This window comes from Olea europaea, unplaced genomic scaffold (assembly GCF_002742605.1).
Source record: "Olea europaea var. sylvestris unplaced genomic scaffold, O_europaea_v1 scaffold262, whole genome shotgun sequence".
Taxonomy (NCBI): Eukaryota; Viridiplantae; Streptophyta; class Magnoliopsida; order Lamiales; family Oleaceae; genus Olea; species Olea europaea.
In genome coordinates, this window is record NW_019244532.1 from 351,833 (window position 1) to 366,917 (window position 15,085).

The 15,085-nt window shown below is 32.5% G+C and overlaps 2 protein-coding genes across 3 annotated transcripts in view; one reads left to right on the forward strand and one right to left on the reverse strand.

The window, feature by feature from the left end:
- The window catches only part of LOC111383146 (T-complex protein 1 subunit eta-like), a 17,711-nt gene extending 11,979 nt beyond the window's left edge, over positions 1–5,732 (reverse strand). Inside the window, exon 1 of the mRNA XM_023007223.1 lies at positions 5,586–5,732. Within this exon, the coding sequence (XP_022862991.1) occupies positions 5,586–5,732 (147 nt within the window). The remainder of the gene's footprint in view (positions 1–5,585) is intronic.
- A 2,925-nt stretch (positions 5,733–8,657) lies between these two features.
- Positions 8,658–13,615, forward strand: LOC111383138 (E3 ubiquitin-protein ligase At1g63170-like). Of its 2 annotated transcripts, none has more exons than XM_023007213.1 (5): positions 8,658–8,862; positions 9,588–10,408; positions 10,959–11,084; positions 11,188–11,479; positions 13,136–13,615. In XM_023007213.1, the coding sequence occupies exons 2-5, from the start codon at positions 9,759–9,761 to the stop codon at positions 13,337–13,339; spliced, it is 1,272 nt and encodes a 423-aa protein (XP_022862981.1). In that variant the 5' UTR covers positions 8,658–8,862; positions 9,588–9,758; the 3' UTR covers positions 13,340–13,615. The 2 variants fall into 2 exon arrangements, with proteins under 2 accessions (XP_022862981.1, XP_022862982.1); XM_023007214.1 differs by having other exon boundaries at positions 8,668–8,862; positions 9,685–10,408.
- Positions 13,616–15,085: the final 1,470 nt, after the last annotated feature.

Genomic DNA, 15,085 nt, shown 5'->3' on the forward strand with positions numbered 1-15,085 from the left:
TGTAAACCCCCCCCCCCCCCATTTTTTAAAAGATTTCATAAGTTTGTTATTTAAAAAATGTACATGTGGTTATGTAATTTTCCTTTTTTGAAGAAACTTCGTATCATTTTGTTAGATTTGTACGATAAGCAAGATTCTACTTTAAACTGGATCATGCAATTTGAGTAGCATTATCTTTGATTTTGTAACGGATAACTAAAGCCAAGTTTCTAAAATTCGTAATGCATATCATCAATACATTTCTATCACAAAATATGCATGCCTATGCGTATTTATGCATTTTTCAATTTTTAATATTATTTTGAATATTCTAAACTATAAAAAAAAATAAGATAATGGATTATTTAAACATTATATATATTCTTCAAATTTTCAATATATATATGTTCGAAATCATAAATACTATAATACTTGAATTATATACATATTCTTCAAATTTTTACCCAAAGCATGATGCTCAAAATCATAAATACTACAATTATTTGATTATCAATTCTTACAATTAGATTAAACACAAATATTGACTTAAATATCATAAATATTGTCTAACTCTTTATTGAATTTTAATTCAGATCCTCTACATCCAAGTAATCTCCTGTGTCATCCGATGTAAAATCATCTTCATCGGCCCTCTTATTCAATTCAAAATTTTCTATTACCTCTTATAGATGATAGGATATCATTATTAACTCCCTCATCATCATCACAATCATCAGTAATCCAAGATTGTTTATTACTAGTATCGCTTACTAGTAGAACTAGAGAGAGAAAGAGAAGAAAATGGAAGCCCCAGCTTGGCGTAAATAATTTGCAACTATATGAAATTATTTTGTTTTTATTTTTTTAACGTTACTACCCTAAAGATTGTTGTATACAATTTGAGGACTTTTGTGATTTGAGATAATTTGATATTTTGTTGGGCTCAAAGGGTTTTGTTAAGCCAATTTTGAAACAATTTTTAACACAAATACAGGCACATTTTAGTGTTTAAGAGTGCGTATGCAATCTCGTATACTCCATGTGCAAAGCATTTTGAAAACGTATCGAGCATATGCAAGAATATGACATATTTTTAAATACTAAGTAAAACAATTTATTCTGTATTGAGCATGTTAATATGAGGTTAGAATATTGTAGTGGCCTATTTTTTATTTTTTTGTGCATGGCCTACGAAAATCCTTTTTTACTCAAATCTTATGCATGATATATAGAATTAAGTTAGTTGTACAACCATGATGTACAATTAGTTTAACGCCCTTTGAGGTGTCAAAATTGAGGCTAATAATTTGAAGAAGTGTTGTCAAAATCAATGATAAAAACCATAAGCCATGTCAAGAGGTGTAAACAAAGCTATCAATCACGTAGTGTGGCAAAACTATGATATATATATATAACACTAAATTTTGAGCACGGTATTACACATGGTCTTATACGAACTAAGATATTTGTGTATGGATTTGAGCAGTGTTGACATGTGATTTTTGGGATCTGAGATTAATTTAATAAAATAGGCCCCTAGTCATAGCATGCATTCAAATTATTTGGATACATAAGAGTTCTACGGAACTAAGCTCTTGTTAGAGCCCCATTTAAGGGGACAAATGTGTATTATAATCGTAATTTTTGGGATAATATGTGATTAAAAATTTTAAAAAAAATGATTTACATTTAAACATATTTATTGGAGAATGTGTAGTTGAAAATAAAATTTTGAATAAATGAGGTTCAAACAATCGCTAAATATTAACTCAAAACTCATTAATAAAATGATAAACAAAATATATTGTTAATATAATAATAATATAATAAGGTTGGAAGAGTTCTAAAAGATTACTTAAATACTATTGCCTTGAAATTTTAGTTGCAAAAAATGGGATAATCTAGTTTTTGTATCATATTTTTCTTAATTGATAACATAGTCAATTCATTCAAATTTTCTTTAATATATTTGATCATGGATAAGTAGTCTTCATCAGCTCCAACTTGAAGAAACGTGCTTCTTTGATGCAACTTTAATATATTTAACTTTAATATATTCTTGATTTATAATCTAGTTCTATTTATGTGTTCTTGACAATCGAACTATTATATTTAAATTTCTTTTTCAAGACAAATTAATTCAATCCTAACTACGATCCAACTCTATTCCTAGCCCAAATTCGAATAGTTAGAACGCATTAAATTTTATATTATCTATATAATTTTACAAGTGATAAAATGTTATTCTAAACATTTATTGTAAATATGTTAATTTTACCGCGTTCCGAACTTATTGTAAGTCTTTCAATACTACAACAAACAACTAATTATCTAATTGATGGCAAATCAATTAAATAATACAATGAGTATGCAAAATTAATCAAAAAAAACATAATAATTAAATTAAACTACTAGTATTGAATTAAAATAAATAAACAATAGAGTTCATCTCATCCAATACAAAATAGGATCTTGCATAGCATGGTTTCATATAAATTACAAGAAGAATAATGGAAAAATATCACCCGGATTATGAAAGAATACAAGAAATGTTGATTTTTAAATCCAAAGTTGAATTTTTCAATTTCTCGATGTAATTAACATTTAATTCTTACTAGGGATTCATCTTCTCTCCCGAAAGCAAGGAATTGACCTCTTGTTTTTAATGATTTTGATGATATTATTCTTTATAAAAAGTCAAGAGAAAGTTCTCCAATGTTTCTTCCAAAATCTCTATTTATAAGGATCAAAATTAGGTCAAGAAATCGTGCCAAAATTGTTACTGATAAGAGTTTGAATCTAAAAAGAAAACTGGCCCTTCGACAGAAAATTTGGCTCGGGCACACGTGCAGGTATAGATACTGGGCACACACAGGCATATTGATTTGCTCTCGGGTCATGAAATTGATGTATTGTGCGCACAAAATAGCCAGCGTGTGCGCTAGTTTGCGTTTGGTAGTCCCTAAGTAGTTTTCGATATTTTAATATTCTTTCTGATATTCGATTGAGGTGATTTAAAATGCGTTGAAAGGATAATTTCAATATCAATGGCTGCAATTCTTCTAGAATACAATGCTGCAATTTGAACATTTGCTATCCGAAAATGGGTTTCAATTTAAGGCTAAAAATTCAGAACATAACTTTTTCGATGGGAAATTGATTTATGAGAATGCTTTGGCTATATTTCATTCATTTGACTTCAAATTGAATCCAATTGATCATATGTGATTTTCAATCATCATTTTATAGTCTAAATCAACTATCGAACTTTGAATTTCTTTCATTTTTGCCCCTTTTTATTCATTTCTTCCAATTCCAATAATTTGCCTCGAGTTTTACCTAATAAAAAAAATTTAAAATATAATTAAGTCATAAGTCATCAAAATTTATTATAATTAATCTCATTTAACGGCCTAGATACTTATCAATTACATCAAAATCGATTTCACCTTTTTTAGATTTTTTTTTTCTTTTTGAATAATTCATATTTAAATTTTCACAAACACACATGTATTTAATTGATTCAAAAGAATTTAAATGAGAGAGACTACGATCTTCTTTTTTTTATTTTTTCTTTTTTCTTTTTTTTTTTTATGTGACAGAGAATGTTACTTTTCCCATTCCCATTTTCACAAACACTTTGCATACATTTCTTGAATTAATCCAGTTTAGATTTTTCATATATACATATATACTAACTCGATCCAATTTATACAAATTTGAATTTTAATATGTATTAACTCAAAGTTATTAATCTAAATATTTAATTTCATATCAAAACTTTGATCTCGTTAATATATCAAATTACAAATAGCCCTTGATCTCGTTTAAACTTGATTTGTGTAAAATTTCTTCTAATACTTCTGATTTGGAGTCTGCAAGATTTTCATTTCAAGCCTTTTTTCCAATTGACAGTTTCTACCGTAATTTCTTACAATGATAATTAGATAAAATCATAGTATTTATGTTTTAACCCATATTTATTATAATTTTTCAAAAGCACCCAAAATTAAGGATATATTTCTGTAAGTACCCTTAAAAAAAATTCTCCAAATATGTTGGATAAAGTAATCCCTTTTTGTGTGATACAATTAATGGATGGGTTTAGATAAAGTAAAGTCTATATTCAACATTGTAGATAATAATTATTTTTTAAATTGTGTAATTATTAAAATCACACATACGGTCGTGTTGCACGAATATTTAATGGTATTTTTTTTATGAAAGTATATTCTAGATAATAATAATAATAATAAATAAAAAATAATTATCTCGCCTCATCATTATCGACAAATTTTATACTAATTTAGAATTAAATTCTTTTATTATTATAATAACTTGTAGAATTTGGCTGAACGTCTTGACTAAGTTAAGTTGACGTAAGAATTATAGAGACGTGATTACAATAACTTGGAATTTGATTACATAATTGTTTTAATAAATAACTAATTATTAATGTATATAATTTCAAAAATAATTTGAATTATTAAGTAAATAAATTATATTCAGTTTCAAAGATATTTCAATTAATCGATTAATTGTCAATATCTCGATGAAGTGTTAAATTCGGTCCATTCGATCATCACATCAACGAAGCAAATAATTATTTTTTTTATCATTTAATTTTTGCGTGAATTTTAATTTAAATTTATCTCGACAAAGTTTATTTGTCTTTGGCACATTTTCACCTAATCCAAGAAGTTGTTGTATCGTAAATTACGTATACTGCTTAATAATATTAGTATTCGACAACAAAGAAGTAAAGACAAACCATAATGAGGTTGTACTTAACTCATCAAGTGTTGTACATTAATCTGTCAATTAAAACTTCATTTATGATCTACAGGTCAAGTCCTCAATCTACTGAAATGTAGCAAGTATGTCCTTGACCTTTTCTTTTTCTTTTTTTTATCTTCATTGTCCTCAATCTTTGTTCTCATAGCAATTAGGTTAGAAAAGACTATTTCATCCTCAGTTTTAATAAAGGATGATTATATTCACATTTCAAATAACATTTTTTTGTTTGTTGTACAACATTTTAATTGCAGTATAGGTCCTCGACTTTTACTTATTGTTGCATTATTTTCTCAACTTTTTTGTTGCATTCTTATCCTTAACCTTTGATTATTTAGTAGATCTTTATCTCTGACGATAGTTTCCGTCCAAATAAATAATTAGCGGCTTTGGAAGGAGGGCAAATACTTTGTCAAATTTTTGTATTTATTTATTTTTACTAAAAACACGAGAGACAAATAAGTCTTTTATTGTCCTCATAATTTATCCTTGGATGAAATCGCCATCATGAGCAAGATGTACTAATTATGAAAAGTTCATGATAAGAACAAATGAAAAAAGTTGGAACAGAAATGCTATAATGAGCAAATATTTGAAAACTTTCAGTGCTATTAAAACATAGTGTAACAAACAAAAATTGCAATGAGAATATTATTACCTCTAGGTAAAAAGTCAATTTTTATTAGATATACGACTAGTCAAACAAAAACATTAACTAGTAACTTAAAGGAAAGAGAACACAACAAAATGCAGTACGTTATGTTTTACTGTAAAAAAAAGTGAAGCATCAAGTTTTTGAAAATAAATTGTACCCGAAGCCATTTTGTTGAGTATATTTCTTTTTGCTTGGACTTCACAGGTCTCATAAATGGGTTTGCTAGGAAAACAGGGAGGCTGACTGCCTCTCTAATACGAACTGGAAATTTTAGACTACCTCTTACAGGAGCAAAACCCCGCATGAATAAGAGGGGAAAAAATAAAATAAATAAAAACTTACTTTTTTACCATCAAACTCTTTCCTTTCCCTTTTTGCTTTTCCATTCTCCTTTGTTATTAATTTTCTTGAAACTTAAATTGGTCTTTTAAACAAAAAAAGGGCATTTTAATTAATATTGACTAGAGTAAACTTTGTCTATTGAGATTCAAGTAGTGTTTTAAAAGGCGAAAAAAATGTCGAATTAGACATGACGTGTGAAGAAGGTGCCATGCATATGAAAAAGAGTAAAAAGGATGATCAATACTACTTTAACCATCTACAATTGTGGTCTTGACGACAAAATACATGACTAATGCTGGCCTATGCACTATGCAAGCCTAGGCGTCAATGGCGTGCACCTTTTACTTATTTATTTATTTATTCATTTTTTTGTAATTAAATAAAACTAATTAAAAATAAGTTATTATTAATAATATTAAAAATAAGGAAATGCCTTATTAGGCTTAGACTTGATGACCTTTAGAATCTTGGATTTACAAAGATGAGAATTGCACCCGTCAAAGACAAGATGTCAAAGCACAAGGCAACTCACTTGGAACATTTCTAGTCAAAAAATCAAGGAAGCACTCTTTGTTATTGAAAATGATAGATCTCCCGGGCCGAATGGTTACACATCTTGCTTTTTCAAAAAAGCTTGGGGGATTGTTGGAGATGATTTTATGGAGGCTATCAAAGAATTCTTCTCATCTAGATCATCCTCAAATGAATCAATCACACGGTCATTGTTTTGGTGTCGAAGTCTAGTCATACACCGAATTTCAAGGATTATAGGCTATCTCTTGTTGCAATGTAATCTATAAGGTGATTATTAAGATCCTTGCTTCTAAGTTGAGGCCTATTTTGGGAAGCATTGTTGATTTAGCGCAAGTCGCTTTTGTTGAAGGTAGGAGTAAGATAGAGAATATCCATCTTGTCCAAAAACTTATGAGACAATATAATAGAAAGAGTTCCTTCTAAATGTCTTTTAAATATTGATCTAAGGAAAGCTTATGACTCGGTTAGTTGGGACTTCCCTAAAGAAGCATTTGATGGGTTGTGTTTTCCTGCAAGATTTGTCCAATGGGTTATGAAATGTGTTACTACACCAACATATTTTGTTGCTATGAATGGGAGCCTACATGACTTCTTTAAGGAAAGAAAAGGCCTCTAACAAGGTGACCCTTTTTCACCCTCCTTGTCTGTTTTATGTCTTGAATATTTTTCGAGAATGATTAAAGTTGCCTCCAATGATAGTGAATTCAATTGCACCCAAAATGTGGCCCTTAAAGATTACTCATTTAACATTTGTGGATGATTTGATGCTCTATGCGATGGGAGATGTTATGTCATTGCAATTCTTAATGGATTGCCTATCCAATTTGGAAATACATCGGGTTTGAGGATGAACATTTTAAAATCCAGCTTGTTTACAACTGGAATTCATGGGCAGGAGCTCGATGAAATCCAAGAACTCACTAATATCCCGAAGGGTACTATGCCATTTCAATATTTGGGTATTCCACTAACATTCAAGAAGCTTTAGACAAAATTGCAGGTTATATTGATGCTTGGACTTGCTCCTCTTTGTCTTATACGGGAAGAGTGGAACTAATTAGGGCAGTGCTCCAAGGAGTCGAATGCTTATGGCTTTCTATTTTTCCTATCCCAACAACTATCATCTCAAAAACAATTAGTCTAAGCCGTAATTTTCTTTGGGGATCTAAGATGCCATTGGTATCTTATAGGGATGTTTGCCCATCGAAAGATGAAGGTGACCTTGGTTTTAGAGATATGAAAAGTTGGAATTCAGCACTACTTGCAAAATCACTTTGGAACATTCATCAAAAGAAAAACACTATTTGGATACGTTGGGTTAATCAGTTCTATCTGAAGTGGGCAAATATTTGGGATGTCTCCCCAAGTAAAGATGACTCACCGCTCTTTACAAAATTGCTGGAAATCAAGGACGCATTGGTGCAGCCTACTGTGTCCTTTCAGGCAGATGCACAGGGACAGCCTATTGAGTCCGCTCAAGCAGATCAAGGAGACTGACTGATGCTGCATCCGTTCAGACAGCTACGGCTAGACTTACGGCATGGACTAGAGGGGATAAATTTTACACAAGTAGGGCATATGATTACTTCTAGCCAAAAATAACTAAGAAGACCTGGGCTGCAGATGTTTGAAAATCTTGCATTGTATTGAAACACTCATTTATTCTTCGGTTAAGTGCTCAATCTAAACTTCTTAACAAAGACAAATTGCAATATGGATATTGACCGAAATTGTGTTCTTTGGGGGACAAATAGCGGAAACAAGTCAACACTTGTTCTTCGAATGTTCGTTCACATCACCCTTGTGGAAGAGGATCCGACAGTGACTTGACATTAGAAGATCTATGTCGACATTAGCTATTGCATTGAAGTGGATAAAAAATGAGATTCGTGGGATATTTTAGTAACGCAAAGCTAAAAGGATTGCACTTGCAAGTACCATTTACCACATTTGGACGACGAGGGATAGAAAAATATTTGAAGATCATAGATCACACTCTGATAGAATTGTGAGATGAATAACACACGTATACAAAGTCATGTTTTCTTTATATTTGTATATCTTGATCCATTTTGAGTTTTTAGAATTGGGTCATTGATCTTATTGTTTGTACATCTTTTCTTTTTGTTTGCTCAGTATGTCCGAAGTAATTGTACGAATCATTTGATTTGTTTTACCTGGGTATGTTCGATGTAGTTTTCATGATTTTTGATCAAAAAAATTTTACATTTACCGATTAAAAATAAAATAAAAATGTCGGAGCCTAATTTCTACGTTTTCAATAGAATGAGGACCATGGCAATTTCTCCCGGTGAAAATTTCAATATATAGAAGTCTTAGGTAGAATATTCTCAGATAACACAGCCAAGCCAAGCAAAATATATTGCTTTTTTCAGCTGATGCCATTGGCACGCACAAACACACACCAACAAGAAAATAAAATAAAATCCTTGCAATAAATAATTAAAAAAGGAAAATCCCTGCACTGATTCAGATTTTTCATTTACCGAAACTTCGTCTGATTTTCCTCTCATCAACCCTCAATTGCAGTCCCATTGGTTAGTAAAAATAGTTCTAATACCTATGCGTAGATTATAATTTATACATTTCAGTTGAATTATTTGATGTTCATTTATTATTGTCGTTGATGGCGATTGTTTGTTTTTGGCATTTTTTTGGGTTTGATTTAGTTGGATTGAGTTTTATTGGTTAGCTAACAGTTTCAAGATTTTGTTGGGATATTTGCGAATTTTTTCTTGGGCTGTTTTTGGGGATATGGTCAACTGTTTTTATATTTCTAGGGTTTGGATCTTGGGTTGATAATAGAATCGGAATTAGGTTTTGATTACTTGAGCTTTTGTATCTTTAATTTGACATTTTCTCTTTCCATATTTCTGTTTGAGGCTAATGATAGATTTTTTTTGGACGCGCATAATTTTTTTTTCTACGTATAATGTATAGTCAGTTTAAGATTTCTAGTTTTACTTTGATGAGCTAAGTTTGACAAAGAGATTTGATCAGTGGGTATGTTAAAACTATAGTTAAAGTACTCTAATATTATTTCTTTGTTGTTACTTTATTCTTGCTGGGGAATCTGTGATAAATGAAAGAGTGCATATTTTCTGAATGGTTTTGCCCCAAGAAGTTACAAGCAGATGGAAAATTTAAAATTCACACAAGTCTCTTGTTGCATTCATTTTAATCGTTGTTCAGGCCATGCTTTTGAAGTGGGGAAAAAACTCATTAAGATTCTAATATCCTTGCCCTTTTGTAATTTGAATAGAGTGGGAAAATTTCTGGCGGTTGAAGTATTTGGGCGTGTCTGCATTAAACATTCCGTGAACATACAAGATTACAAATTTACTTTTTTGTACTTATAGAAAGGGCCGATTGAAAGTTTTGCTAGTCTGCCACCTCATGTTTTCTATGCATAGTTTATGGTCGGTGGACTTATATGGGTTTTCCTATACTGGGACTTCATTGTAAAAGCAAAACCAACAACTTTCCATTGTTAATGGAGCAAGCTGATGACCATATCCACGATGAGCATGTTATTGACATGACAAGTAGTAGTGATGCTTCGTCATCTACCTCATCTCGTGATCTAACATCTCGTGGCTTAGAGCAGCATCATGATGTAAATCAGCCACCTACTAGTGTGAGGGTTCCAGTATACCAGCCTCCGCTATTTTCAGCAAGTACATCGAACTCAAGGAGCTCATCACTTACTCAGAGGGGAAATGGGCGTGGCCGCCGGAGGAGTCCATTAAATTCTGGGTTATGGATTTCTGTTGAGCTAGCATTAACAGTGAGCCAAATTATTGCAGCTATGGTTGTGCTATCTTTGTCAAGGCACGAATCTCCACATGCTCCTTTGAAAACTTGGGTTGTGGGTTATGCGTCGGGTTGTGTAGCCATCCTTCCTCTTCTATATTGGCGATTTCGCTATCGAAACAATGGTTCTGAGCAGGACTCAACTCAGCACATGCAGGGTTCTTCTCAGAACAACTTCTCTGCAGGCCCTTCAAGTAGAAGAGTTTCTGAAGTAGAAGATCGTGGGACAACTGGTACAACATCTAGCAGTGGTCCAAACGTTTCGCCAAGGTTTGCCATGTTTTGTTCTTTTTACGTAGAAGCCCAATTCTCTTATTTCATCACAATTTTACTACATTACATGAACATTTTGTGTCTTGTGCTTGTGTCTAAATGAATACAAATTTTGGAGATCGCAATACTGGCTGTTTTATTTGTATTCTCACTCAGAAGGTGACATTATAGGTTTGAAATTTGTTGTACTTCTCAAATATGAATCAGCATTACAGTGTTGTATGCTATTCACAAGACCTAGATTGTCCATTTTAGTCTTACTAGGAATGAGAGGATACAAATAGAAGAACTTTGACTAGTCTCAGATTTACTTTTGTTTGACTAAACTTCTCTCTATCTGGGTCCTTTTGCTGAGAAAAAATTTGCACCGCAATCTCCCAAACAATCAAATTTGTGGGTTATATGCTGTCATTCACCCCTTACCCACATTACTCGACTTTATTACTCTTTGCATAAAATTTGTTATGGAATCATAATTCATTTATCATAGTGCATCACGTATTCAATAAAAAAGTGAGAGCTAAATAATGTGGTTTTTATCTTGCAGACTTAGGACACTTGTGGAATACTTCAAGATGGCTTTAGATTGTTTCTTTGCAGTGTGGTTTGTGGTTGGCAATGTGTGGATTTTTGGCGGGCACTCGTCTTCCACTGAGGCTCCAAACTTGTACAGGTAAATTTAATCAGTATTCATAGTCACACAATACACATATGTTAGATTTCAATCAGATTCTTATTTACTGTGCTCAATTTAATGCACGTTTCTTTGCTTACAGGTTGTGTATAGTGTTTCTTACCTTTAGCTGTATTGGATATGCAATGCCTTTCATTCTGTGCACAACAATCTGCTGCTGCCTTCCCTGTATAATTTCAGTCCTGGGTTTCAGAGAGGATTTGGCTCAAAATAGAGGAGCTACACAAGAATCAATTAATTCTCTGCCAACTTACAAGTTTAAAGTGAAGAAGAGCAAGAAGAATAGCAATAAGGAGATTAACTCGGCCACAGATGAAGCTGGAATAGTGGCTGCTGGAACAGAGAAAGAGCGTGTGGTATCTGGAGAGGATGCGGTAAACTTCATTTCCTTTGTGGTTTTGGAATTTTTGAATATTCATGTCAGAACTTATGATCGTAGTCAGTTCACGCAACAGATACCCCTTCCTGCCCCATTCTTTTAATATATCAGGGCAAAGGTTGCTAAATTAACATTGCATTTTTAATCACCATTTGAAGTTTATGATGGTGGGTTAAAAACTCTATTGATCACTAACTTTTAGTGAAATTTACTGTTAGTCACTAATCTTCGGTCTGGAAATTGGTTATTGAACTTGAACTTTGTTGCAATTGGATTGCTTAACTTAAATATTCATTACAAGTTGGTAATATGTCCACACCCGTTAATTTGATTGTCAGAAAAGCTGACGTGACAGTCTAGTTGGCACTCCAGTTGACAAACAACTAGACTGACACGCAAAATTTTCCCGTAGTTAAATTAAAGATAATGGGTGGAGTCATCGGAGTTACGAAAGTAAACAATGACCAACTTTAGAGACCAAATGAAGTTAGTGAGCAATGTGGAATTTCTTTAAATGTTTAGTGACCACCAATGTATTTAAGTCATTTATGATGGTCTTTTTTTTGTGCTGCTGCCAGTTCTGATTGGCAAGAGCAAATAACTCAAAAAGTTCTTCAATTGATTTCATTACTTGTGTACTTTTGGTGTTTGTCATGTGTATCTCTGTATTTGTTGGCCTGGGCAAGAAAGGGAAGGGGAAAGAAACTAGATCATTATATAAAGATGAACATATAAGTAGGTCTGTGGAGCTGTTCTCCACTTCCTGCAATTTTAGGGAGATATTCATTATAAAGTCGATAAAGAATATAATTATTTATTTATTTATTTATTTTTTATTTATTTTTTTGGGGTGGGGCAGGCAGATATTTATTTTACCGTCCTTGTGTAAACACTGGTACACCATGTAAGGATCTAATTTTTGAAATGTCATCGTGTTTTTAAATCTGCTAACAAAAGATGATTTATATATATATTTCTTTAAGGGCTTTGTTTACGAGAATTTGATGTCAGCAATAGTCTAAAACATTGTTTTATTTGATTTTCTTTGCTAAATTGGACTCTCAGTGGATATTAAGAGGATGAAACTTCTTGGCCTGTACTCAAAAGACATGTCATAGTCATTTTGATCGCTCTAAATTTTCCAGGTCAAATACCCAATTAGTCACTCAATTTATAACAAAGTTTCATGTTAGTCATCAAACTTTATTATGATCCAAAATTGATCACTGGATTGTCTTTTGTTTAAATTTAGTTATTCAGTCAAAATCCATTAGTTTTTCTAAAAAAAATGTATGATTTAGAAGGTGGCAATGTAACATGGCATCTGCATGGAGGTCTTCCATACCATCTGTTCTGTTATAAATCAAATTGATGCTGAGTAACACTTCTGTGACTACTTTGAAACAAAGTTCAGCGACTAACATGAAACATGGCTATAAGTTGATTGACTTTTAACAGTGCTTTTACCCATAAATATCCTTGTTGAACTCCAAATTCTTGTATGTTTTGAAGTTGCTTGGCCTTAATTATAGCAGAGGTCAGTATAGGGATAGACTGGACAAGTATTCTGATTTATGGCCTTGAGGGAATTGGATTTAAGATCCGGATTTCTATTTAATGCTTCACAATAAATTGTTATTTTGCAACGCAGGTTTGCTGCATTTGCTTGGCAAAATATGTGAACAATGATGAACTCCGGGAATTGCCTTGCTCTCATTTCTTTCACAAGGAGTGTGTGGATAAATGGCTGAAGATCAACGCGTCATGTCCACTTTGCAAAGCCGAGGTTGGTGAAACCGTTTTGAGTTCACTCACTGAAGCGACTGCCAGTCTACGGCAGAATACCATGTTTTAAATTGCTAAAGAAAATGTTGCAAGTCGAAACAATGTTTATGTTCGCTTGTTCTTGTGATTGAGAGCTGGTTTTATGTATGGTCGCATCTGGAGAAATGATGTCCATCATTATATCAAGAGAAAGATTCTATCAGAATTATATAAAGTGAACATATTGGCAAACTGCTTGTAGTATGGTCTTCTGGTGAACATGCATGATAAAGTAACTGCTCTCATTTTCTCCCTCTCTTTTAGTGCTTTGTCTTGTTTACTTAAAAGTGATAAGTGGTGTCTATAATTTGTTTCATTCTGGTTTTGCCATGTTATCATTTATTGTTGCTTAGATATTGGAGTGTCCATTGTTTTTAATGCAAAGTTTATATTAATTTGCTCTTGGAATCGAACCAGGCTGTGCAGTATGAAAATTGGGTAAAATGATAGGTAATATCAAGAAAAGCATTCTAGAAAAGAGGCGCACAAAATGTAATACCATTTCACATCCTCTTCTATGGAATCCACCATATCTTCTGCGACTGCAAGCAAAAGCATATGTAAATTTAATGACGTGCCTGCTTCCTTGTGGGTGTGCTATTAAGACTGTGTGTGTAACCATTAACGCAGCGGAAAAACAGAACTTGAAATTTAGGAACTTATTCCCGATGCTTGATTGTGGATGAATTAGGTTATAGTTTTTGGCAAAGTGATGGTTGTGGAAATCACGTAACAATTATGGGAGATTGTAATATGTGTTGTATGGAATAATTAGAGTTAATTTAGGAAATAATTTTGTTTTCCTTAAGATAGAATATTTTCCTAATCTATTGTATTGTGGTATATATAGAGAGAGATTGAGGTGTAAGATATAGATGAATAAAAATATTTTCTCTGTTTTCTACATGGTATCAAAGCACGGGTAAATCCAAACCCGGCTATCAATGGCAGAAACCACTGCCAACAGTAAAAACTCAGCCACCGTTGATTCTAGAACCAGTAAGGCCAAATCTGTTCACCCCGTGGCTTCAATTGGAGTCGATAATTCTGCTTTTCAAGTCACAGTCAAGAAGCCCAACGGTCGGAATTATAGAGAATGGGATCAAGTAAAATTCTTTTATGGCATTATAGAATGAGTCATCCCAATTTTCAAACTGTAAGACATGCATTTCCTTCAATTTTTTCGAATAAAACATTTTTCAATCTTAAATGTGGAATTTTTGTGAGCTTGCAAAATATCATCATTCGTCGTTCCCAAAATTTGTATATAAACTGTCTATACCATTCACCTTAATACACATTGATCTATGGGAACCCTCTCGAACCCAAAATCGCACCCACACAAAGTGATTTGTCACATTTATCGACAACATACTAGACTTTGTTGGGTTTATATGCTAAAAGAAAAAAAGTGACGTTCGTTCTGTGTTCATAAATTTCCACTCAATGGTCCATACCCAATTTCAGACAAAAATCCAAATTTTGTGTGCAAACAATGACACAAAGTATTTCAATAGTACACTAAGAACCTATTTCCAAGAAAATGGAATAATTCATCTAAGTTCTTGTGTCAATACTCCCCAACAAAATGGCGTTGCAGAATGAAAAAATACACCTACTCGAGGTAGCTCGAGCCCTAATGTTCACTACAAACATGCACATTATTTTTTGGGGGTGATGCTATTCTCACATCAGCCTACCTCATTAATAGAATGCCTAGCTGAACTTGAATTTTGAAACTCCTCTCTAAAAATTTCGGGATTTCTTTACACTCAAC

Excerpts from the sequence above, each read along its gene's own strand:
- LOC111383138 (XM_023007213.1), top strand. The coding sequence starts at position 9,759 with ATGGGTTTTCCTATACTGGGACTTCATTGTAAAAGCAAAACCAACAAC. Across the intron at positions 10,409-10,958 it reads GGTCCAAACGTTTCGCCAAG|ACTTAGGACACTTGTGGAAT; the intron begins GTTTGCCATGTT and ends TTTATCTTGCAG. Across the intron at positions 11,085-11,187 it reads GAGGCTCCAAACTTGTACAG|GTTGTGTATAGTGTTTCTTA; the intron begins GTAAATTTAATC and ends CTTTGCTTACAG.